This window comes from Crinia signifera, unplaced genomic scaffold (assembly GCF_055691185.1).
Source record: "Crinia signifera unplaced genomic scaffold, ASM5569118v1 HAP2_SCAFFOLD_129, whole genome shotgun sequence".
Taxonomy (NCBI): domain Eukaryota; kingdom Metazoa; phylum Chordata; class Amphibia; order Anura; family Myobatrachidae; genus Crinia; species Crinia signifera.
This window is the reverse complement of record NW_028142022.1, coordinates 61,449-89,064: the sequence shown is the minus strand read 5'-3', so window position 1 is coordinate 89,064 and position 27,616 is coordinate 61,449. Positions and strand designations below refer to the sequence as shown.

Sequence of the window (27,616 nt, the reverse complement as noted above, 5' to 3'; positions counted from 1 at the left end):
ATACGGAATATGCCACTATTATAACATCTGCTAAACAGTATGGCACGATTATTCCTCCACATACAACCATGATCACAATTGCCAAAATGTTATGGTATCGCCATCCTCCCATGAACCAAGCTCCCTACTATAAACATCCATTTCTCCCGTGATGATGATTACAATTTATTAATATACTTACCAATTTTTTCAGGGAGTCCTCTGGATGCGTAAATACCTACAGGAGAGAGGAAGAAAGAGAGAAAGTGATAAAATAATGATGTAATATGCCACCTAAGATCTATTTTTTATGAAGGTATATAAGAACCCATATAATTTCTCTCCCCCTTTCTTTTTCATTCGAAAAGGAAAAAGTAATGGGATTCTTTTCCTATCTCTTGTTCTAGGATAATCCATTACAAGGGTCCCTTCACTGTATTCTAGTTAGTTTTGTGCTACTATATGCCAGGTGCTGACGCCTAGAAATTCCAACTTCATGAACGATGAGAACAATATGGATGATCAATTATCGTCCATTCACACCTGGATTACTCAGGATAACACCAGCACATTACGTCGATAACCAAGTTACACTATATACACTAATGACTATTTCAGATTATGAAACTGTAATAACAGGTTTAAAATAAGTCTAACACAATTAAAATAATGTAATGACACTATATACACCAATGACCATTCAGATCATAAAAATGTACTCACAAGTTTGAAACTATCCTTACACCAAGATACCCCAAAACCCCCTTTTTCTTCCCCCCCTGGCACTTGTTTTATTTATTTGCACATTTTTCACATGGTTTTGCTTTTAAGTTTGTCACTTACCTTCCTCTTTCCCTCCCCATCATCCCAATTTTCCTACAATCTGATAGCATTCGCTATATCACAGCACAACACTTCCAATTCATACACTTATCTAATCATAATTCCTAATTAAAAATACATCATAATTTATCATGTCACTATCAATCACCATCTAATACTCACCTATCATCACCACTTTTAGGTGATGATCACCAGATCATAAACATTTGATCTGACCTTAATCACTATCACAATTCTCTATTATATGTCTTTTCATTTGTCACTACTTATTTGGCCCGTTTATTTAGATTTATAATTAAAATGATGAATGGCTCATATACTCTACAGCCAATACAGCGCTACTTTCTGATAGTGCAATAGTATCAAAACCATCCAGGTATTTCTTGGATTATCTGAATAGCATACAGTCAATATGCAATAATGTATTCTAGTGTAAATAAGTGAAAATATTAAAGACATTTCTTGCATTATACACTATGCTTGTTACAGGGCGGGGGCTCCGTATGTATTGATTCCCTGGTTCAATATATTAACGCTAGGCTGATTAAGGGACAACTCTATTGAAGCTATCCAGACATACCCTGGACCATCAAGTCGCTATAGAGCCAAGAGACAACAATGTATTTCAATGCAAATATGTATAAATATCAATAATACACTTTGCATTATGTACCATGCTCGTTACAGGGTTAGGGCTCCGTATGAACTGACTTCCTGGTTCAGTGTTTCTGACTCCAGGATTGGCCAAAAGACGATCATGTGCGCTATGACGCACAACATGGGAGCCAGATAATTCTGGGAGACCATGTGACCTCTAGGATTGCGCCGAGGAGATGATGCGATACGCTGGTCACGTGGGGCGGGACGCCGACCACGTGACCCAAACAATGCCCACATGATCTGACGCTCACAGCTGAGCTGAATGAGACGTCAGAACGGAGGGGAGACGTACACAGAGTAATACGCATAGGCGATTGGCCTATCTAAACACATGACAATAATCCAGGCATGCCATTGGTGGGGCAATATCAATAAATAACGATCAGCTGTGACACACAGGTTGGCCTTGACAAAGCTAAGCGAAACACTAGTGTCGGTTATTGACTGTCCAAATATGCTCACTAGCCTGATAAATGATTAATGAAATGATGTTGGTTTATTAAGGGCGCTATCAGACCATCCTAGGTGTCAAACTCTATACACCTAGTTTGAAGCAGGTAGCAGATGCCCTGAAACTGTGCTCATTTTTGCTGAATAAAAATTTAAGGAGATAATTATAACTCCGATTTTCAGCCTACTACACTTATCTGAGCACCTTGCTTTTTGGTCTCAGGAAAGCCCTCAGTAATCTGTGTTCTCTTTATTTTATGGTCCCTTCTCCTCTTTTTCCAAAGTGTTTAAACCCTAATTATTGTGTTACAACTATGCCTTTCTGGATTGCCAAATAAAAGGTTATGAAAAATCCTATGCATCAGACAAAAGTTGTATAATATTCCTAAAATCACCACTAGATGGTGCAATAGGATAGTGTATCAGAGGTCCTTAGTGAGAAAGGTCCCTGAACCACTTATACCTTGTCATTAAAACTACCAGAAGGTGGCAGTGTCACTACAAAAAGGTTGAATTAAATTCAGAAATTTACACTGGTTAATTGGAGATTAATTACTGAACAGGGCCACACACATTTTTTCCGTGATCAAAAAAAAGACCACATCTTTGGCTATTATCTTGTGAGCATAATTTTTGGTCAGGACGTAAGTGTCATTTTTAAAGCACCGATTCCCTGTCTTTTTGTGCACATTGTGTGTATGTGTGTGTATGTCTAATATTTTAAACTTTCATTTTTCGCTGTACTCCCATTCAAGTTAATTGTGGGATTATTAATTATGATGTATTAAAAGTTATTTTTTTACGACTCTATTTCTTTAGTGCGTTCCCCCCTGAGCAGTTCCTTTCCTTCTTTGTCCAATATGCTATATGCTTGACTGCCGGGAACAGCACCCCCTCTAGTTTATTCAAGAAAATTTGGGGTTCTCTCTATAAAAAATATCTTTAACTTCGGTGTGCAGGAGAGCAACAGGCTTCCTAGTGGAGCCACCACACGTTAGGAACACATTCACACCTGCAAAATCATACACCTGAGACAGTAATGAGATTTTTTAACTATTAACTGTTTTTTAGTTAAATATAACGAAGAATAATGCAGAAAAAATGATTCCAGAACAATATATATTTAATGTAAATAACAATAAAATTTAGAAAAAAGTCATGATTAAGAACAGGAAGCAGCAGCTGTTGCATCATCACCACCACTTGCAGAGGAATCAGCTGCTGACGTGGATGCTGTCGGCTCTGCGTCGTCATCTTTGTCAACTTGGGGGAGCAGGGTCAGCGCATACAGGATGCGCTTAAAGGGGTCCTGTGCGCCTACACTCTTCCTCCAGATAAACTCCTGGAGGTACGAGTCCAGGTGATGGCGCGCGGTCCCCCTTTGGTGCTTATTGCACCACTTGCATCTACCCCATAACCGTTCAATGTTCTGGGTGTGGACCCCAGTGTCAGGATCCACAAAGTGGTACTTGTGGTTCACTTTTGCCTGCTCCAACTGCTGCGTGTTATACGCCCTCCAGCAGTCGCTGAAGATGGTGGTACCCGGTTCCACGTTGGCCTCAATGGCAGCCATTAGAGTGCTCGCATCCCGCCGCTTTACTGCAGTGATGAAGCACTGGCCTGTCTCCCTCAAGATGCCACTGAAGACCCACTGCTGGGGCAGCATGCGTCCAACGTTGCTCTTTTTCTTGACGTAGAGGCTCTCGTCCACATCTACAATGGTACCTGGCCCTCCAATGCGCTGCTGAGGCTGCGCTAACAGGTCCACTGTTAAGGCCTCCCTCATCAGATTATTGTACAAGACTGTTATCTTCTGAGAAATGTTGAGCTGCCTGTCACAGAATTTGATTCTGGTCAGCTCTTCAGCCCAGCAGTACACAAAGCGGATCAGGGTGACAAAGCTCAGATGAGACCCCCTGAACCACTGTTATGACCTGACGCTTATTTTCTTGCGGCAGCTGCAGATATGACAGCGCTACATCCGCTCCCTCACACTCAGCCTCATGGGGTGGCCATTGGGGCAGGTCTGGGTGTGTGGCTGGAATTGGTGGGCCTGCAGGAATGCCATCGCCTCCTCCTCCATCTGGGGCAGACTGAAAATAGTCAGGTTCGCCATCGCCATAGTCAGGTTCGCCACTGGCATCATACACTTCCTTCTCTCACACAATCCTACTACTGACTGACTACGCTAACTGCGTACCACTCTGACTGACTACGTTACGCTGTCCGCGCGGTAATAAACACAGACTGTGCGCGTGAAGTGCTAAAGCGTCTAAATTTTAGCGTCTTCATTTGGGACACCCTCTTTGATAGCGGTGTGCAGGGATGTCTAGTTTAGAAGCCCCGTTTGTGTGCCGGGGTGTCCAGTTTACATGCTGCCAGCGCTATGCTGATAACGTACATCACATCTAGAGCAGCACATGCACAGTAAACACAGAGTCTGGCAAGCTGCCAAGTTTCATGAGAGACTGTGCGCGCGGTGGCGCAGTAACTACACAAGTACCTAAGTTTTAATAATTTTCATAAATGCTGCCCATGCATGGTCCATAAAGTCTGTCCATCTTTTCCTTTGCAGATCATCCGTCCCGAAGTGCAAACGCACCGCAGGGCCCCTGAAAACATGGCACAGAAGCAGAGGCTGCAGGTAAGGGGAAGCAAAAAAGCACCATTACACATACACTACACACACCCATTTCACATACACAATTGGCAACATTACATTCATGTCCGGGTGCCACATGGCTACGGAAATGAATGTAATGCCAACCAGACATCACTCTTATTACCAATGCTACCATGACATGAAGTCACATGGTACATGTGTACGTACATAATACCCATTGGTATGTGACATAACCCTCAGTATAGCTTAGTCACATCTAACTACACATAAACTGCACTATTATGCTTCAATACTTACCATTTTCTATGTATCCACAGGACAATCACAACTAGGGCAACACCCCACAACATCATCAGAAGTGGTTGAGGAAGATATGGAAATCATTCTACAGCCGGTGGACTCCTGGGCACCTGAGGAAGAAAGCATGCCGCCATCAGAAACTCAGAATGCTGCAAGTGTGGTGACCCCAAACCAACCCACACATACCACATCGAACCACACACCAATTACACCCACAAAAATTGCAAACTCATTGCATATTTTTAAAACTAGGCAGCTTGAGTTTATGGAGATGCAAAGTCACCAAATAGGTAACATCCAAGGCTACATTCGTAACTTGTTTCAACAAGTTAAAAGATTAGGCAGCAGTGTCCGTATTGCTGTGGGCACACAAGTGCGGATGGCTACTACCCTAGTCACCCGTTTGTCCGAAATAAGTAATGGCATACGGGAGCATAATACTCATATTGCCACCCTTACTGAAACCATTATTGGGCAAAATCAAGCTCTAACTGCGCAATCAAATGCATTAATTGGTATGCAGGCACAAATTAACCATATGGACCTTAATTTGGTAGGGGCACCTACCTCTACTGTTAGTAGTGTGTCTAGCACACCAGTGAGTGGCTCACCCACTTCTCCCCTACATCAGAGTGTTAGGACCAGGGGCGGCCTGGGCTGGCCTGGGCTCAGGTGCCAAGGGAGGGTGTGCGCGTGCTCAGCCATCTCAAAAATAAAGCATTTTAAAAAGCATTTATTATCACATTTATGGGATATTTTGTACATGTATATTTTTGCATATTTTTTGTCTTTATCTTTGAACATATATGTACACATTGTTCATGTTTGGCCACAAAAAAAAGTGGCTTTTGTTGAAATTTTTCAAGTAAAAATTACGTGCATCAAACAGAAGTTTCTGTGGTCAATTTTAAATATTTTTTTTTGCTATGCCAGAAAAGGTTTCATGCTATTGAAATGTTCAAAATGTGTAGCTATATTAGAAAATGTCACCACTCCCTTACCTTGTAAGTGTAGTAGGTATACAACTATGGAGTTGAAGTCATAGGCCTCCAGTTGCTATGGAAGTACACATTCCAGCATGATCTGGCACACCTTTCATACAATGGATTGGTTAAACTGTGCCAGGCCATGCTGGGATGTGTAGTTGATCAGCAGCTGCAGACCCATGAATGTGATGTCACTGGTATTTCCAAATGCAATCATGTACTTACCAGCATGCTGTCACCACAGGCCTCTAACTACTCCCCTATATATTGATGAGAAAGTATGGTATTTGGGTCAGTTTATGTGTGCACACTTACAGGCAAGATACAGGGTAGGTAAAAAGACACATTTACTTACCTGAAAAGTAGCGCCTGATGATCTCCCTGCGCATCAGATCCCCCCTCTGCGTACCCCGTACTACCGTTGCCAAGGTAGTTTGAGCTTCCTGCACAATTACTGCATCGGCATCCTCAACATAGGAAGGTTGGGCCAGGGCAATGTTGTGTAACATGCAGCAAGCCTGGACGATCATCACTACTTTTGCTGGGTGGTAAAGCAGTATTCCTGATGACCTGTCCAAACACCTGAAACGACTTTTCAGCACCCCAAAGGTGCGTTCCACAACATTGCGGGTGGCAACATGTGAATCATTATAGCGGTGCTGTGCAGGGCCTTCTGGGGATCGCAGAGGTGTCATGAGCCACGGAAGACACCCATATCCTGAGTCACCTTTACAGAAAAGATGCGGTCAGTGCAGTATATGGTATGTGCATTGGCCTAACATGAGTAAGTGGGACAACAGCAATATGCATGTGAAAATGTAAAAGTAGAGGGGCTACACACTACAGTGGCACTTTAGATGTAAACCAACATGCACATTAGTCCAGGGATCCCTTACTGTTGGTAATGAGTGATTGTAACAACAGCTATCAGCATATTTTACACACAATTAATGGCCATTGTAATGTTAATGAGGATTTAATGGAGGTGTGGGTAAATTTCACAGACTATAGGGACACGCCACAGGAGAAGATATTTAAATAATTAAAAATGTCCTTACCAAGTAGCCAGCCCTCTGGCATTTGTTGTTCATGGAATCGGTCCCAGAGGGCTGAGTGCCTCAGAATATAGGCGTCATGGCAGTTTCCCAGGTAGCGTGCAACTACACTTAGGATTTTGAGGCTGGCATCACATACCACCTGCACATTGAGGGAGTGGCGCCCACACCTATTGACATAGACGTGTCCCCTCACGTGCGGTGCCCGAAGCCCAATGTGTGTGCAATCTATAGCTCCCAGCACGTAAGAAATGCTGAGAGCCTATAGAAAGCCACCTTAAGGTCCTGCCACTCTGACTCAGAACGTGGGAATCTAATGTATGTGCGCCACAACTTCTTTAAAGCAAGTAACACTTGATTGAAATGCTTTGAGAAAGTGGCTTGTGAGACCCCCAAGGACCATGAGGTCACAGACTGAGTGGAGCCTGTGGCCAAGTAGTAGAGGGCACACATTAATTTCTGCAGCCCAGACACTGCATAGTTGGCCCCCCGTAAGGGTCCAAATCATCTCTTACCCGCTCATATAAGTCCAACAGGTTGATGCGGTTCAGCCGAAACATCCCCACAACTTGTTGATCCGAGAGGGAGTCCAGGTACAGCCTAGTACGTTACATACTTGAAGCACGCAGTAGTTGGGGTACCTGGATCTGGAGCGCAGCTTCCTCCCTCCTCCTGCGCAGCTCCTCCAAATGGGCATAATCACATAGAGCCAACTCAAAACTACTCTGCAAAATCTCCATCTCTCAAACCCTCACAGGTATCCTTAATGATGTTGGTGTATATGTGGGGGAGTTTCTGATTAAAAATGAGGACACCTGTGATCAAATTAACCATTACTGCACTTGACCAAAGTTAGTTGTAGCCCAAATCCCAATCAGAACCTGGTCTGAAAAAAGTGCGATTTATATAGACCAAAAAAATGCGATTTCCGTTTGCACATGCCATTAAATAAGCGATTTGTATACTTTTCTGTGCGAAAACATCTGGATGCGAATTAAGTGCGATTTTTTTACGCACTTTTAGAAAGTGCGATTTATCGCCAAAAAAATGCAAAAAACAGGCCGTTCCGCACCCTATTAAATGTGCGATTTGGCCCAAAAATGCGATAAAATAAGAAATCGCCGTTTTTTTGCAAAAATATCGCAAAAAGACACAAATCGACTCCTATTGAATGTCACCCAAGATGTGCATGTAGCGTGTGATAGTCGACAGGGTGTCGCCTGTTACCATTCGGGTCACACTCACCGACTATAACATTCAGATCAAATTATAAGGAGTTCACGTCAGTTGTAATTACTGCCTTTAAATTGTTACTCTGTACCAGCAGTATCTCTCTCCAGATTGGGGTACAAAAGAGAGTGAATTCTCCCCTTTTCCTTTCTGATGATATAAGCAAATCAGTAACCTCCCATTGGGACACCCCCCATGAGTACCGCTGATGGTATGACACTTTGGTTAATAAATAAGGACACCGTGATACAACATGTATTGATGTTTAATTGACAAACGTGGGTTGACATAAAAATAACCTGTGAAAAACAATAATTTATTGAACATTTGTGCGCAAGAGTGAGTCACCGTTTTTTTAGTAAGCACACCTATCCTTCCCTTGTATTCACAATTTTGATGTTACATGTGTGTTTGTCATATTTCGCTAAGTTTTAATAAAACTATTAAAGGTTACATTTTAACCAAGACTGTTCATGTGCACACATCAAGGACATCCTTTTCTTTCTTTTCCTCTTGCTATATTATCCATTAGTTGTCCAGTGGTAGCACACTCCCATCGCGCTGACTTATAGGTTAACACCCTATCGACCATAATTCAGGGGCGTCCTTATACTCCTCAAACCCAATGAGGGCCCTGTGCGGACAACCATCCCCTTTTTCTGTCTACCCTTACATGAAGGGAAGAGGGGAAGGGCCCTAATACAGAGACTATGCTGCGGGGATGTATGACAGGTGCAGACAGCAGTAGTTACTTGGGGAATCCAGAAAGGGTGATGATCTTGTGTTTCCTGCGCATCCCCTTGCTGCCTGGGTCAAAAAACTTCCTGGTGTCTTCCCACAAGGCACCGAAAAAAACTGGAGTAGGAGGGTAGGTGGAAGTGACCTTTGGCGCACTGGGTATAGGAATTTCTTCCAATTAATAGTGGAGTAGGTTGATTAGAATCCAAAATGTATTTTATTGGGACACAAAATTGATAAAAAGCAAAAACAATAACATCAAAAATCCTTCCTCACCCAGCTAGAGAGGTGGAGCCAAGGATGGTGTAGACAGAGTGTTCCAAGGGGTACACCCTGTAGGCTCCACAAACTTTAGACTGGGTAGTACTAGGCACAAAATAAAACATCAAATATGGTGGATACAATTTTCTAAGTCCTTCTCACCCAGCTGAAGAAATGGAGCCAGGATGGTAGGTGGACAGGGGGTCCAGAAATGAGGGCTCACCCTGTCGGCTCCACAAGCTTAGGCTGGGCAATGGTCCTCCGTGGTAAGCTGCAATCCTGTAGGGCCAACGCGTTTCAAGTCTAGAAGACTCTTTTTCAAGGCTAAGGATTGCTGTGGGGATTTACTATTTATAGAAGAAAAAGGCGGGAAATGGTGGAGGCGGGGAGTGGGTGTGTCTCCAAACACCATCCCCGGATTTGTCGTGTCCGTCTGTCATCTCCGGCGCAACTTCCGGTCCTGTTACCGGAAGTGTGCGACTGACGTGATAGCGGCAACTTCCGCCGGAAGTTAACGCTCCATCCATACAGGGGATGATTCAGATAGTGTCCATGATCATCCTGATGAGGAGGCGGCGTCTACCTCCAGAAGTGGGAACTCCATCTCTTCATTGCGGAGGTTCTTTGGCTACATCCGCGGCCATTTTGGAAAAGGGAAAGATTCATGATGTATGGGAATCACCGGGCGCCATTTTAGGATCGGGTTATTCACTATTATAGCGGTGGCCATCTTTGATGTGGTCACAATATAGAGAAGTCCGGAGTAAATAGTACCTCAGGATAAAACAAAAGGACATGATTAGGAAGGCAATTGATAAATAGATAACGATATTCAATAAGTATTCATCTGAAATAAAAAATTCATCTGAAGTAAAAAATTCATGAAAAATGTTAAAAGATGGATAAAAGGATTTGATAAAAAGGGATAAAAATGGGATAAAAAATAGTGGATTTAGCAGCAATTTATAATTATAATCAAATGGTTCTTATAAATTGTTGCTAAATCCACTATTTTTTATCCCATTTTTATCCCTTTTTATCAAATCCTTTTATCCATCTTTTAACATTTTTCATGAATTTTTTACTTCAGATGAATTTTTTATTTCAGATGAATACTTATTGAATATCGTTATCTATTTATCAATTGCCTTCCTAATCATGTCCTTTTGTTTTATCCTGAGGTACTATTTACTCCGGACTTCTCTATATTGTGACCACATCAAAGATGGCCACCGCTATAATAGTGAATAACCCGATCCTAAGATGGCGCCCGGTGATTCCCATACATCATGAATCTTTCCCTTTTCCAAAATGGCCGCGGATGTAGCCAAAGAACCTCCGCAATGAAGAGATGGAGTTCCCACTTCTGGAGGTAGACGCCGCCTCCTCATCAGGATGATCATGGACACTATCTGAATCATCCCCCGTATGGATGGAGCGTTAACTTCCGGCGGAAGTTGCCGCTATCACGTCAGTCGCACACTTCCGGTAACAGGACCGGAAGTTGCGCCGGAGATGACAGACGGACACGACAAATCCGGGGATGGTGTTTGGAGACACACCCACTCCCCGCCTCCACCATTTCCCGCCTTTTTCTTCTATAAATAGGAAATCCCCACAGCAATCCTTAGCCTTGAAAAAGAGTCTTCTAGACTTGAAACGCGTTGGCCCTACAGGATTGCAGCTTACCACGGAGGACCATTGCCCAGCCTAAGCTTGTGGAGCCGACGGGGTGAGCCCTCATTTCTGGACCCCATGTCAACCTACCATCCTGGCTCCATTTCTTCAGCTGGGTGAGAAGGACTTAGAAAACTGTATCCACTATATTTGATGTTTTATTTTGTGCCTAGTACTACCCAGTCTAAAGTTTGTGGAGCCTACAGAGTGTACCCCTTGGAACACTCTGTCTACACCATCCTTGGCTCCACCTCTCTAGCTGGGTGAGGAAGGATTTTTGATGTTATTGTTTTTGCTTTTTATCAATTTTGTGTCCCAATAAAATACATTTTGGATTCTAATCAACCTACTCCACTATTAATTGGAAGAAATTCCTATACCCAGTGCGCCAAAGGTCACTTCCACCTACCCTCCTACTTGGGGAATCCAATCCGTCACCTCCCGCAGCGCAACATCCCATAATTCCCCCCCGCACCGGCCAGTAGTTCCACCCTTGTCCTGAGCTCCCTGCTGGGGATCAGGCAAGCATCCTCACAAGTCACACACACTCATTCAGAGTGGTCTGCTCACAAGTCACACACACTCATTCAGAGTGGTCTGCCACAGCACATTGTACAGAACAAATATGGCCGCACGCAGGCTGCGTGCGGCCATATTTGTTCTGTACAATGTGCTGTGGCAGACCACTCAGCGGCACATCGTTGAGCAGAACTGTGTGCTGCATGATCTAGCATCCCTCAGAACGCTCATCTACACTCATCTACATGTGTAGGCCCCATAAGACTGCAAAACTTTGGCTATCCAATGTTTTTGTCTTGGTTCTGTGCTTTAAACAAACCATGTGCCTCTTTCATGTGCACAGTAAGATTCTATTTGTAAACACACTTTCTTATACCATTCCTCCCACATAGTCATTATCTGGAGTAGTATGAAAATGTCTGATCGACATGTTACACCTATTTCACTGTCTTTAGTGGGCTTAATATGTTTATTTCACAATAGAAAAACAGATTAGCAGCGCTGGGGTAGTATAAACAATTAACAACAAGTGAATCAATTAATAGCAAATAGTAACAAATTTAATGGCACATAAAAAATACATTTATCCGGATATGAAATTATATCATAAAAAAATAGTTTAAAAAGCAGAACTTGATAAAAGTGGATTTTGGGTGTATCATATAACCTGCATTAGACGATTCAGAGTCCCGTGGAGAAGTCCAAGTGTGAACCACAATGATGGGAATAGCCGCTGGAGGTGGATTTAAAGATGAAGTCCTTCTTTGAATTAGGGCAGGGTTTACCCACGGAAGGTACGACCTCAACGATTGATGCGGTGAAGATTGTAAATCCCGAATGGTGGTGGTACTATCTCCTTGGTACAGTAAACTCTGCTCTCGAATGTTTGGCAGGCAGGTGATGGGCAAGAATCCACTGGGCACCTACGCGTTTCGCTGACCCCCGTCAGCTTTATCAAGGTGTCTCTTAGGTTGTGCCTTAGGGGTATTTATACCCATACTTCCTGTTAGGTAATTACCATATGGAATTGATTCACTTGCAATTACAATAATAACAAACTCAAAGACATGCTCGGAGACAGAACTAAATTAATGTACAATTCATATATATACATAAATTAAAAAATCGCAGGATAAAACAATATAAAACATTTAGATGGGCTGTATTATAAATGGTAGCCTAGTTACGGAGTTATACTTCCGGGTCATTTCCGGATCCATTAAATCATAACATTTCAAAAGAATTTCACAATTTCACAATTTTCACAAAACCAAAATTGATTTTTTGGACATAAGTCTGGATATCAAGGACAACCAAATCCAGACTTCGAATTATCAAAAAGAAACAAATACAAACTCATACCTGCACTTTCATAGTTCACACCACCCTAATTGGATAAAAAATATCCCCAAGGGTCAGATGCTTCGTTTAAGAAGAAATTGTTCCGAACTGACCACCTATGAGGAACAATCTAAAGATCTCAGTAGAGCTTTCGTAACACGTGGATATCCGGAACCCCTGGTTGAAGGGGCGAGGGATGAGGCCAAAAAACAGGATAGAGACTCCTTATTAAAGGGAAAAAAACGGAACAACCTGAATAGTGAAAATATAGAAATCCAACATAATGATGTAAACAAAATTGCATTTATTTCAACCTTTAACTCTCAATATAAAGAGGTGAGAAATATTATCCAAAAAAACTATAATATTTTGAAACAAGACAACACACTAAATGAAATTCTCCCCCCCAAACCAACCTTCATCTACAAGAAAAATAAATCCCTCAAATCAATACTGGCACCTAGTGAGCTAAAAGTAACTAAGAATATTAAAGAAACTATTCCAACAGAGTCACCCACGATGTGGCTCCCACAAAAAATTACAGGTTGTTACAAATGTGGGAAAACCTCATGCATAACCTGTGGGTTCATACAGAACAGAACCCTGAATATTACACTTGATGTAGACTCTAAACCCACTGACATTAGGGGGTTCATCAACTGTAGTACGACCTACGTGATCTACCTCCTCAGCTGTGGATGTGGACTGCGTTACGTAGGTCGTACTACAAGAGCTCTTAAAACTAGATTTCTGGAGCATCGTAAAAACATCTTAAATAAAAACCTTCTACACAGCGTATCGAGACATTTTGCAGAATGTCACGATGGTAACCCAGAAGGACTTAAACTCCTGGGTCTGGAACATATAAAAGCAACCACTCGGGGGGGCAATAGATTTAAAACACTTTGTTGTCAAGAAATCTATTGGATATTTAAATGTAATTCACTGTTTCCGAAGGGACTGAACGACTCAATGGAGCTGAATATTGTTCTATAAACCACCACTATATACATGTATTGCTCCCTCCCCTGTCTATGTTTAGGATATTCATCATATATATAAAACCTCTTTCTCTATCATGGATAACATCTCCGAATTATCAATGTCCCTGAATCTTTACAAATAAGTCATTATGGTCTCACCTTTGTAGACCATACTTATGAAATTCAATCTCCCTTTTCTCCTTCTTTTGTCCTTTATATTTATTATTATTTTTATTTATTTATTATTTTTTATAGAATGTTATGTTTGAGGGTTTTGCATAATGGATAAATTTATTGGAAAGTGGTATAAGAATATCCCTTTGACGATATTTTTGTCGAAAGATCCCCATAATGCAACCTGATGAAAGATTAAACATGATTGATGGTAATTAAAAGTTAAAAATGAAAAAATAATAAATGAAGAAAGGAAAATTTCTCTCTCTGCAAAACAGTCTGATCTGAAATAATCGTTTTTGTGATTCTAAGATTAAGAAACCTGGATAAATGTGCTCCTAATTAAACGATTTGTTGATTTATACGTATATAAACCAATATCGCATACATCTGGGTAATATAAAACTTCTCCAAAGTATTGCGTTCCACCCCTCACACGTTTCCGCGTTCCAAAGCATGATCAAACGGAAATGAATACTTATAGCGATGCACTTGGTATGATCTGGCACGCAGGAAATAGACTGAGCAGTGAAACGCAAACATTCCCAGGCCAACGAAAAGGTGGCGGGGAATGATTATTGAGACGTACTGACACGCCGTGACATCACTTCCGGCGCTTCTGGTCTCCGAAGTTAGTGTCTGTGAACGGACAAACACTGAGACGGGGGAATGATCACTAAATGAAAGGTATGCACGCAACCACCCCGGCTAGTCCATAGATGTTACAGAAGACCACCTAAACCAAATAGCACACATCCATTGTGGTTTAGTAATAATGTTGTACTTCCGGGACGCAAGCTACAACGTAACGTCATTTCCTGCTAATGATAAATTGTGCATATGAATATAATAGGTCCCATACAATGATTTGTAACGTATGTCTTCTCTGATTTAATAAATTTTATTAAGGGCAATGTGCCTAAATGGTCCGTAGTTTTTTTGATGAAATTCTTTTGAAATGTTATGATTTAATGGATCCGGAAATGACCCGGAAGTATAACTCCGTAACTAGGCTACAATTTATAATACAGCCCATCTAAATGTTTTATATTGTTTTATCCTGCGATTTTTTAATTTATGTATATATATGAATTGTACATTAATTTAGTTCTGTCTCCGAGCATGTCTTTGAGTTTGTTATTATTGTAATTGCAAGTGAATCAATTCCATATGGTAATTACCTAACAGGAAGTATGGGTATAAATACCCCTAAGGCACAACCTAAGAGACACCTTGATAAAGCTGACGGGGGTCAGCGAAACGCGTAGGTGCCCAGTGGATTCTTGCCCATCACCTGCCTGCCAAACATTCGAGAGCAGAGTTTACTGTACCAAGGAGATAGTACCACCACCATTCGGGATTTACAATCTTCACCGCATCAATCGTTGAGGTCGTACCTTCCGTGGGTAAACCCTGCCCTAATTCAAAGAAGGACTTCATCTTTAAATCCACCTCCAGCGGCTATTCCCATCATTGTGGTTCACACTTGGACTTCTCCACGGGACTCTGAATCGTCTAATGCAGGTTATATGATACACCCAAAATCCACTTTTATCAAGTTCTGCTTTTTAAACTAATTTTTTATGATATAATTTCATATCCGGATAAATGTATTTTTTATGTGCCATTAAATTTGTTACTATTTGCTATTAATTGATTCACTTGTTGTTAATTGTTTAAACTACCCCAGCGCTGCTAATCTGTTTTTCTATTGTGCAATTTTCTAAGGGAACTGACTACTCCCTATATAGCAGCCGCTTAATCTTTTGAGAAAACAGCTGGTGGAAAGCGCTCCCAATCAACTTAGGTTGATCTTTCCTCCCTTAATATGTTTATTTACCTAGGCTTTACATTGTTTTAAACCCGATGTGGGAAAAGAGGTGGGATATCGACACAATGGCGCAAAATTGATACTTGAAGTCGTTCTTTTTAACTTTTATTTTCATATTGTTGGCTTGGTCTCAAGTGAAGGTGGTCAAGCAGTATAAATTCGTGAAAAGCAAGAGAAATAAACAAAAAATTAAAAATCCGTGTGTGTGTCTTATTATAAACACTCTAGTGAGTGATATCGTAAATGCTGAGACAAGTTGAGTTCCACAAGGCGTACCAAGACTCACGTTGGTTCTAGATGTTATCCCTCTTATAAAGGTTTCTTTGGTCGTAGTCTCAGGAAACTCAGCCTCTCAGCAGCAATGGATATATTCTCATGTATGGTGATTTTCACCAGTGCTCAATAAAAAGAAAAAGTAGTGTCTCAGAAACGAAGTGACTTGGTTTTTAGGTAAGTGGGTTTTTAGGTAAGTGGGTTTTTAGGTAAGTGGGAGCTGTACAAAAAATTATGTCTTGCCAGCGTACCTCACTTACGTTTAAATCAAATATTATACACACATAAAGGTTTCTTTATATTGAATGACGTGAAGGCGTACCCCTACTCACGGTGTGTTTAGTAGTTTTCAAACCTATAAAGGTTTCTTTGTGTTGATGGGTGAGGTGTTAATGAAGCCGGATAAGTATCTGTTAGCCCGGTAGCTCCAATATATCGGGGTTTTCACCAGTGTTCAAAAAAGAGAAAAAGTAGTGTCTCAGAAACAAAGTGACTTGTTTTTTAGGTAAGTGGGAGCTGTACAAAAATAATGTTTTGCCAGCGTACCTCACTTACGTTTAAATCAAATATTATACACACATAAAGGTTTCTTTATATTGAATGACGTAAAGGCGTACCCCTACTCACGGTGTGTTTAGTAGTTTTCAAACCTATAAAGGTTTCTTTGTGTTGATGAGTGGGGTGTTAATGAAGCCGGATATGTATCTGTTAGCCCGGTAGCTCCAGTATATCGGGGTACATGAAACATAAAAGTGTTTTTTTAAGGGAGGTAGAATGTCACCAAATTTGTGTAATCGATCTATCTTGCCAACAAGTAGTGGCGTACAGTACCTTACTCACCCCTTATAGAGGGGGGCAAAAGCCCATAGCAGTTTCTTTTCCTATTGGTGGGCACTCAAATTTTAACAGGAATGAAGCCGAAGATTCAATTTCGATAAAAATCTTTCACAATGTTTTAATCCATATAAAAAAGTATGTCCCCTAGACAGATCATGCGGACATAAATACGAGACAAAAAATACAAAAATACAAAAAGAATCCAAAGTATCCAATGTAATCCAAAAATATTAAAATATAGCTAAAAAAGCTCATACATACATCCAGGAGTGTGGCTGTTCACTTTCCTCTGACAGGATCTACGCGTTTCGGTCTGGCTGACCTTTATCAAGATGTGTCAGAGTGAAGTGAGGAGCCTGTATTTATTCTATGAACAGCCAATCACAATAGGACAGGAAATGACATATTGAAGTGAAACAGGAAGTAACATATTTTGTCTGTATTTAACTTTCCTGCATTACATAATCACTTTAAAATACTCCTATCACTTATTAAAAGGATGATAATATCTAAAACAACATAAAAAATACCAAAATTCATCATATTCGTAAAGTCCATTATACATAAACATCTTTCTGGGCGTCTGTTTCCATGGAAACTCGTTTCAACATCCGGCATCATTTAATGGAGTAAAGGGGAGCGATGGCTCAAATGAGCCTGATGCGCACCGTGCTTCCCACACAAACCGGCACACACATGAGCGCACTGCCCGCCAGTGGAGTCCGGAGCTGTCAGGACCCACACGATCGCCGGTAGCAGGTATGTGCTGTCAGTACCCGGAAGTAGCGTTGAACCGCATATATCCGGAAGTTCGGCTATTCCATTGGTTGAGTTTGAGACGCATAAGTCGCGTCATTTGCTTCCTGGTGTTGGATTTTGGCGGGGTAAATGGTGGAACGCACGCTATAGGAAGTGCTGATGTGTCCTGCCGGCTGGCTGTTGCTGATGGGGTGGATCGTGAAGAATGAGCCGGATGTGTCATCGGGTCTCCATAGCAACTGGACGCTTGACATATGGGGAAAAATTACAAAGAGAGAGGGGTTACCCAACAATAGCTTAACACAAATTCACCTACATTAATAGGGCTTTATGGTTATATTCACAAAGGAATCAACAAGGTTTTTGAAAAATTGCAAAACTCGCAAAAATCCATTGTACACATGCGCATCTCCATTTATTTAATATGGGAATTAAATGGATAGAGGATTCAGTTAATTAATCACAAATCTCAAAAATGAGAACAATGCACATTTTATAATCTAATCTATGTGCAAAATGCGCATATGTACAGCAATACAGAGATTTTTTTCCTAATAACACATTTATACAGTAATTTCTGTGGTGTTATTAACCTCCAATAAATTATTAATAAATTTTTAATAATAGATTTTTAACAAGTTTTTAATAATAGATTTTTAATAGAGGTGGTCTTTATCATTAACTCAGCGGACCCAACAGCTCTCATAAGAACCACTTAAGTTCAAAGTCACTGTTGAGTCCGCTGGGCAACAAGGTTTTGCAATTAAATATCAGATTCATTTCTGCTTTAGCCAAAGCCACTGTGCAGTCTGGCTGTCTCAAACTGCCCTTGATTGCCTTAAGGCCACCAAATTCTACTATGTCCCCCACAGAACACTGATGGACCGCCTTGAAGTGTGCAGATAGGGCATGTGCCTCCAGGCCTTTTTTTATATTGCGCAAAAAGGGATTTTTGTAAGAACTTACCGTTCGAATCCCTTTCTCTGATATGGTCCTGGTGACACAGCTCAACACTGGGATGTAGGAGGGTCCGAAGGAGCCAGGCACCTATCCTAAAGCTTTAGAGGGTAGGCTCCTCCCCTACTGCATCCCTGGACTCTTCAGTTCAATCTTTCAAAGCCACTGGAATACATTAACTCAGTACAAACGCCTGCACATATTATATGCACAGTTTGCACACTTTATAACAGAAACTGTTAACTTTTAACCATTTTAACATGAACATCATGAAACTTCTGGCATACTTACTGAGCGTAAGGGAGGGATCGCTGTGTCACCAGGACCATATCAGAGAAAGGGATTCGAACGGTAAGTTCTTACAAAAATCCCTTTTTCTCTTTCAATGGTCCTGGTGACACAGCTCAACACTGGGACGTTCCAGAGCCGGTCCTTTGGGAGGGTACGCTCAGGTCTGCAGCTCTCAGCACTGCTCGCCCAAATGATGCGTCCTCCGACGCGAACTCATGGAATCTATAGAATTTGGCAAATGTGTGAACAGATGACCAAGTGGCAGCTCTGCAAACCTGCTCAGCTGTGGCCCCATGTCGAACCGCCCAAGAGGTGGCAACTGACCTGGTGGTATGCGCATTAATTCTGGCCGGTACAGGCCTACCCACTTTGGTGTATGCAAAGGCTATCACAGATCGCAACCACCTAGCAATAGTCTGCTTAGATGTAGGCCAACCAATTTTGTGTACGTCATACAGTACCAATAATGTGTCAGTCTTTCTGACACTCTTCACTCTGTCCACATATATGCGTAAAGCACGCACAACATCCAAAGTCTTCAACTTGTCCCTTTTCTTAGAACCCTCTGGGGGTTGAAACACAGGTAGAACTATCTCCTGATTTAAATGGAAGGCAGAGACTACCTTCGGTAAAAACTGAGGCACTGTTCTCAGAACAGCCCTGTCATCATGAAAAATTAAGAAGGGAGATTTGCATGACAAGGCTCCCAACTCTGACACTCTTTTAGCAGATGCTACTGCTAACAAAAACACTAGTTTCCACGTGAGAAACTTATAGTCAGCCGACCTTAAAGGTTCAAATGGTGCCTTCTGAAGGCAATCCAAAACCAGTGACAGATCCCAAGGCGCTACTGGTTGCTTGTAAGGGGGTTTCAATCTGGATACCCCTTGTAAAAAAGTTTGAATCTCCGGCAAAATGGCTATCCTCTTTTGGAAATAGATGGACAAGGCCGAAATCTGCACCTTCAATGATTGAAGGCTTAGGCCCGATGAAAACCCATCTTGTAAGAATTCCAACATCCTTGATAACTTGAAGTGAGATGTGTGAGCCTTTCGTCTCTCACACCATCTGATGTACGTCTTCCAGACTCTATAATAATTTGCAGAGGATACAGCTTTCCTGGCTTTTATCATAGTCTGTACTACTGCCTCAGAGAATCCTTTTCTTTTCAAAATGGCGGCTTCAATAGCCAGGCCGTCAAAATCAATCGATCGGAATCCAGGTGATTGAATGGGCCTTGTCTTAGAAGGTCTGGCCTCAGAGGTAGACGCCATGAGCCCACAGACAACCTCTGAAGCCTCGAGTACCAGGACCTCCTTGGCCAATCTGGGGCCACTAAGATCACCGGAACCTTCTGCCCCTGTATTTTCTTCAAAAGTCTCGCTAACATTGGTACTGGTGGGAATGCATAGAGAAGATCTCCCTGCCAGTGAATAGTCATGGCATCCACTGCCTCTGCTAGTGGATCCCTCGTTCTGGCATAGAACCTGGGCACTTGATGGTTGAACCTGGATGCCATCAGGTCCACATCCGGAGTTCCCCACATCAAGGTGATCTGGTGAAACACCTGAGGGTGTAAGCTCCATTCCCCTTCCTTGAGCTCCTCCCTGCTCAGGAAGTCGGCTTCTATATTCTCTACTCCTGGAATGAATATAGCTGATACAGCTGGAACATTCTGTTCCGCCCATAGGAAGATTCTGGACACCTCCCACATGGCCAATCTGCTGCGTGTACCGCCCTGGTGATTCAGATACGCCACAGCTGTGGCATTGTCGGTCTGAATCCTCAAAGGGAGGTTCCGTAACCTGTCTCCCGCCAAGGAAATCACTTTCCAGACAGCTCTCAGCTCCAAGATGTTGATTGGTAACACTGATTCCGCTGCCGTCCACAGGCCCTGCAGCCTGAGATCCAGGACTACTGCCCCCCAGCCCCTGAGACTGGCGTCAGTAGTTACTACCAACCAGTCCCAGGTCTGTAATGACCGGCCCCACTGAAGGGAATCCACTTCTGTCCACCATTTCAAGGAGTCTCGAGTGTCCGAAGACAGCACTATCATCTCCGACTTCATGGTCTGTGTGTTTCCTGACCAAGCCGACAAAATGTTCCATTGGAACACCCGAGAGTGGAACCTGGCAAATTGAAGCGTCTCGAATGACGCCACCATTTTCCCCAGGAGCTTGAGGCACCTCCATACTGAAATGCTCCGAGCCCTGAGAATCTCCTGGACTAAGGTGACCAGATCCCTGGCCTTTACCTCCGGGAGAAATACCCGATGGAGATGGGTATCTAGTATGACTCCCAAGAATTGGAGCCTCTGTGATGGTACCAACTGAGATTTTTGTAAATTTAAAATCCAGCCGTGAGCCTGCAAAAAACTGATGGCCTCTGCCAAGTGACTCTGTGATTCCCCTGAGCCTCAGCACCGCCGCCATCACTGACATTATCTTTGTGAATACCCTTGGCGCGGTTGCTAGCCCAAAGGGTAACGCCCGGAATTGTAAATGCAGGTCGCCTATAGCAAACCTCAACAGGGTCTGATGTTCCGGGTGAATGGGAACGTGCAGATATGCGTCCTGGACATCCATGGACGCCAAAAATTCTCCCTGGTCCAGACTCAGGAGTACTGACCTTAAAGACTCCATTTTTAAATGGTCTACCCATAGATGAACATTTAAGGATTTCAAGTTTAGTATTGGTCTGAAAGACCCGTCTGGTTTGGGCACCAGGAACAGCGTGGAGTAAAAGCCTTTCTTCCACTCTGCCCTGGGAACCGGAATAACCACCCCTTTTTCCAAAAGGGAATGAGCCGCTCTCATAAGAGCTGTGCGAAGGAGCACCTGTTTCGGCAAGGATGTGGGGATGAACCTCTTCGGAGACAACCCTTTGAAAGGGATTTTGTAACCCTGGGTAATAATCTCTAAGACCCAGGCATCCTGGTCTAGAGAAGCCCATGCGTCCCTGAAGTGTGTGAGACGCCCCCCCACCTTTATCACTGTCGGGCCCATCCCCTGACAGTCATGCGGAGGGTTTGTCCTCTCCTTTGGAGGCAGGCTTCTTATGGAAGGAGCCAAACTTGGACCTTTGAGTCTTGCCCCTAGAGGTCTGAAACTTTCCCCTGAAAGACTGTCCTCAAAAGGATGCACCACCTCTAGGGGAGGGCCGAAAGGACGGCCTAAAAGCAGCGAATCTGGATGTCTGCTTTGCTGAGGGGGCCGGCAGAAATGTACTCTTGCCGCCCGTGGCTTGTTTTATAATCTCCTCTAGTTCAGAACCAAAAAGTAACTTTCCCTTGAAAGCTAACATTTCTAGGGCCTTCTTGGACTCATTGTCCGCTTCCCAGGCCTTAAGCCAGAGCACTCTCCTGGCATTAATAGAGACTGTGGACACTCTGGTCACCATTTTAAGAGCTTCCTCCTCTGCTTCCACCGCATATTCTGCAGCAGCCTTAATCTTTTCTGCTATAAGCAAAGCACCAGGGTCAGCCTGCAGCATGGTGCATAATTCACCAGCCCACTCTATCATGGCCTTAGAGACACAGGCTGAAGCAATAAGGGGGCGTAGGGTAAACCCCACCCCTTCAAAAATAGCCTTGAGGTTTCCCTCCAGGTTTTTATCCACAGAATCTTTAAAAGCTGCACCGCCCTGTACAGGCAATACCGTAGCTTTGGATAAACGTGCCACTGAAGCATCCACAACAGGCACCTTTTCCCAGAGTTCAGCATGAGACTCTGGCATGGGGTACAGACTAAGGAATCTCTTAGGCATCTGTAGCCTCTTATCCGGGGTTTTCCAAGCCCCTTCCAATAATTCCTGCAACCCCTCATCTGAAGGAAAAGTAACAGCCTCCTTCCGCTGTCGCTTAAAAACACCTTTAACAGGAGTCTTATCCTCCACAGACAGCTTTAAAGCCTGTTTCACAGCTACAATAAGATCCTCTATACCAGCAGCAGAGGTCTCTTCAAAATCATCACCCTGATCCCAGGGGGTGTCAGTATACGCTCCCTCCTCCTCATCTACCACAGTAGGCATAGCATAAGACCTTTTAGGGGTCCCTGCAACATCATCCATTTTGTCCAGTATTTCACTGAACCTGGTGATCCCCTTAGCAGTATCCTGCATCACCTGAATAAGCGCAGGATCTGCCTGGGTAAGAGGCAAGGAGCCAGAAGACTGCTGAGATGATGGCATAGGTCTCTGTGATTCTACCAACACATCACTCTGCCTGTCCAGAAGCTGCACCAAAGCGTTTACTGACCTGCCTAGGGCACTGGCCCACGCAGGTTCACTCTGCTCTGCCCTATGGGGTTCACTGCCCATGGGTCTCACATCAGCGCAAGTAATACATAAGCCCCCCTTGGCCATCTGCTCAGGGACAAATTTTTGTGTGCAAACATTGCACGCGCTCAGTGCACTAAGGGCTCCCTCCCACAAAACCACAGCCTGATGCTCAGACATGATGCAAGTGAAAAATATATATCTCAATATACACAGTGCAAACAATGTACAAGCGTTTATACAGAGTCAATGCACCCAATCACTTATCTGACTGTTGGTTTCAACTGCGGGGAAGCGATGCCCAGGAAATCCAAGTCACTCTGCCAGGATCAGTAAGCCAGCTCAGCTCCGCTGCAAGCGTTCTGAAAGGCGCCAAAGTCAGAGTGAAGGAAGAGACCAAAAGTCCCTGCTGCTGCGGGGTCCGTGACTTTTGGCGCCAACCACCCCCAGCCAGCCGCTCCTTAGGTAGGATTTCCTAGTTCCAGTGTCTCCCCCTCGACTGGGGACCACTTGGAACATGCCTGTCACAACGCTGCTGTCCTCTCATATAGGAGCTCAGCGTGTAAGCTCCGCATAAAATGGCCGCCGCCATCACGGAGCGCCTGTCCCCCATGATCCCCACCTAAACGTGGAGCCGGTTTCAGGATACTCCGGAGCCCAGGCAGCCTCTTAATAGAGGCTGAAAGCGCTGCACAGGGAGGCCAGACAGCGTCTCCCCTGTGCACAGTGAGCTGACAGGACGCGATTCTGTCAGCTCCTGCTGCGCTAGCAGTGTGAGGATTCACTATGAGAATCCTCACACTGTGCCTACCTAGCTAGGGTGAAAGTTAATAAAACAATAAAAATTCCCTAACTACTCTATTTCTTCGGCTGCTCCCACAGCCCTTTAGAATAGCACCCACTCCAGTGGGCACCTAACACGAACTGAAGAGTCCAGGGATGCAGTAGGGGAGGAGCCTACCCTCTAAAGCTTTAGGATAGGTGCCTGGCTCCTTCGGACCCTCCTACATCCCAGTGTTGAGCTGTGTCACCAGGACCATTGAAAGAGAAATGTTCGCCTAGGCGAATATTTAAAGGCCTGGAGGTACGTCCTATATAACATTTATTGCAGCTGCATCTTATCATGTAGAATACATTTTTTGAACTGCATGTTATAAAGTTCCCTACTTTGATATTATACCCATTGATAGTATATTCTTCTATTTTGTTGGTGCCTTGGCTTTTGATATTTTTACAGCCCTGGCAATCTCCGCACCTAAAAAAACCTTTGGATTTTATACCAGGTTTTGGGGTGTCGGACGAAAAATTACTGCTCACTAAGTTGGTACGTAAATTGGGCGCTCTTCTATAAATGTGTTTGGGTTTCTTTGGGATGAGTTTACCCAAAATGGGGTCCTTTTGAATAACCTTCCAGTGTCTGCTAAAAATCCGTTCGATTTTTTTATGCTCATCAGTGAATGTGGTGATGAAAGCATATGCAAAATCGTCATTTTTCTTAACCTTGGTTCATCTAGTGGAGGGTTTACCCTTTCTGGATTTTGGCTTTCCTCAACTTTTTCTAAGCCTTTTATTATCATGTTTTCTTTATAACTGCAAGGTCTAAATTTTTCCTTCATTTCGGTAGCCTGTGTTTTATATACCGAATCATCCAGGCAGTTTCTCCTCAGCCTCTTAAATTGTCCCATAGGTACGGAATTAAGCCAATGATCGTGATGGCAACTCGAGTATGGAATGTACGATCCTGAGTCGGTTGGCTTAATATAATTTTTGAATTTAAGGGATCCATTTTCTATATACACCATAATGTCCAAGAAATTAATTTGGACTGCCTGGATGTCAAAAGAAAGGACTATATTGCGGTTATTGTTGTTTAAGTATGCACAGAATGTATTAAGGATATCTCTGTCGCCCCTCCAAATGAAAAAAATGTCATCTATGTACCGCATGTAGGACACCAGACCCGGATTGGGAGCCCAGATGGTATCAAGCTCCCATGCGCCCATAAACAGGTTCGCATAGCTCGGGTCGAATCTGGTGCCCATAGCGGTACCAGTCTTCTGTAAATAAAATTCCTCATTGTACAAAAAATAATTGTTTTGTAAAATGAATTGGACACCCTCAATGATAACATTTTGAAGGGAAACAGGCTTATCAGATCTTTCCAGAAATGTTCTGACACTTTCTACACCATCATCATGATTGATGATGGTGTAGAGGGAACTCACATCCGCCGTGACCAATAAATCGCCAGTCTCCCATTTAATAGTAGATATGCCCTTTAAAAAGTCCCCCGTATCTTTTAGATGGGACTTATTAAGTGTGGTTTAATTGATACATGTAGAAGTGACATGTGTAGTAGTATTATTAATATGAAGTTGTGTCCACTATTTGCAATGTAAATGTCACGGCCTGGACTGTCTGTGTTCCCGGCACTGACCTGGGTGCGCCAGTGGAGGGCGCAGGGAACTGGAAGCGAGGAGGCTTGAGATAGCTGGAGCTCATGCACGGAGACAGGAGAGAGCTGAACTGCCGGGGACACAGAGGATTGGCTGAGACCTAAGGTAGAGGCGCGGGGTCTAAGCCGACAGTGGTATTCACCAGGGACCCCCGCAAGGGGATATGGACTTAGCTGCAACTGCCGACCAGGTCGCGGCCCTCTGCCCCTCTGTGACTTTGGCAGAGTTTGGATAACAAGAGTCTTTAATGGGGTACGAAAACCATCGATGGTGATCGATGGCACTGAATGCTATACAGCAATATGGAGGGTACTTGAGAGTAGTGGGATGCGGCCTGGAAGCTGGGGATGACGTGAAGGTAACACAGGGGGACACTGGAGACAATGAGAATTACCGGAGCGGCTAGGGAGCCGATACTTGAGATCACTGGGGATCGCTGGAGCGGCTAGGGAGCTGGTACTTGAGATCACTGGGGATCACTGAAGCGGCTAGGGAGCCGGTACTTGAGATCACTGGGGATCGCTGGAGCGGCTAAAGAGCCGGTACTTGAGATCACTGGGGATCGCTGGAATCACTGGGGCGGCTAGGGAGCCGATACTGGGGATCACTGGAGCGGCCTGAGAGCCGAGAGGAGACGGGCACGGAACCCACGGATAACCGGACACTGAGCAAGTAACCTGGGCTGCACGAGAAGACCGGATCACACGGCAGATGGAAACACGTGGAGACTTCTGGCAGGAGTAGAATGACCAGGACGCTGAGAGTAACACAGGAGACAGCGGACTCAGGAAAACCGGACCTCTGGAGCACGTGGGGAGTCTTGACAGGAGCTTAACGCTGGAGAACTCACAGGTAAACTGACGAGTTGTTCAAGACAAGGAGGAGACTGTGAGCTGGGTATTTATCCCTCCAGGTGATTAGAGAATCAGACGCAGGTGATGGAATTAGCCGCAGCAGCAGCACACAGATCAGGAAGTAAGATGGAGTTTACCTGGATCATGTGACCCGCAACTTGATCAGGGAATACACCTGGAGCTTACAGTGACGCAGGGGTGACTGGGAAGCAAAAGACATCACGCCAGGGATTGCCGACTGTGCCGGCAGCTGACCTACGGAGGACACTACCCCAGCGTGCCGGTAAGGGGCGCATGCGAGCAGTGTGGGAACCGGGGTTCATGACAGTACCCCCCCCTTTAAGGGTGGGCACCGAACACCCTTTGGGCTTACTTGGATTGTCTTTATGAAAAGCTGCAATCAAACGGGGAGCATGCACATCTGCAGCATTGATCCAGCTTCTTTCTTCCGGGCCATAGCCCTTCCAATCGATGAGGTATTGGATATTTCCATATCTTTTGCGAGAATCCACCACCTTATCGACCTCGAATTCAACCCCTCGATGGGTATAAACTCTGGGGAGCTCAGGAGTAGTACTTTGGAACCGGTTGAGAACAAGAGGTCGCAGTAAGGATATGTGGAAGGAATTTGGGATCTTCAGGTATGGTGGTAGTTTCAGCTTATAAGCTACGGGATTGATCCTTTGGATCACAGGGAATGGCCCAATGAATCGGGGGGCGAACTTCATGGACGGGACTCGGAGGCGGAGATTTCGAGTGGAAAGCCATACTTTGTCGCCAGGCTTTAACTGAGGAACTGCTCTTCTTTTACGGTCAGCAAAGAACTTGTATCTCTTTGAGGCTTTCTTGAGAGAAACATGTACATTTTTCCAAACTTGCGAAAAATGTTTGAGGGTGGAAGATGCGGCAGGCACTTCCAAAACTGGTAAGGGCTCAAAGATCGGTGGTCGAGGGTGATGACCGTAGACTACGTAGAAAGGAGAGTAGCCAGTAGCTGTGTGGTATCTGAAGTTGTGGGCAAATTCAGCCCAGGGCAGCCAGTTGACCCAGTTGTCTTGTGACGAGGACACATACAGGCGCAGAAATGCTTCTAGGTCTTGGTTAACTCTCTCTGTTTGCCCATTAGACTGCGGATGGTACGCTGTGGAAAAGTTCAATTTCACTTTCAGGGCAGAACAGAGAGCTCTCCAAAAGCGGGCTACAAATTGCACTCCACGATCGGAGACAATGGCCCTTATTCTGGTTGGTGCGGCCAGAGCCGCAC

The 27,616-nt window shown here is 43.9% G+C and overlaps 1 protein-coding gene across 4 annotated transcripts in view; it reads right to left on the bottom strand.

Moving 5' to 3' along the window:
• Positions 1 to 27,616, bottom strand: part of LOC146052837 (uncharacterized) — a 147,664-nt gene that overhangs the window by 66,044 nt on the left and 54,004 nt on the right. For 3 of the 4 annotated variants that reach the window (XR_014467700.1, XR_014467702.1, XM_083167952.1), the window contains exon 2: positions 182 to 217. Coding sequence is in view for 1 of the 4 variants with exons in the window: in XM_083167952.1 (XP_083024078.1) it covers positions 182 to 217 (36 nt within the window). In the remaining 3 variants the exon portion in view is untranslated. Of the gene's footprint in view, positions 1 to 181; positions 218 to 15,463; positions 17,766 to 27,616 lie in introns of those variants that run through there. The other variant, XR_014467701.1, reaches the window with a different exon arrangement.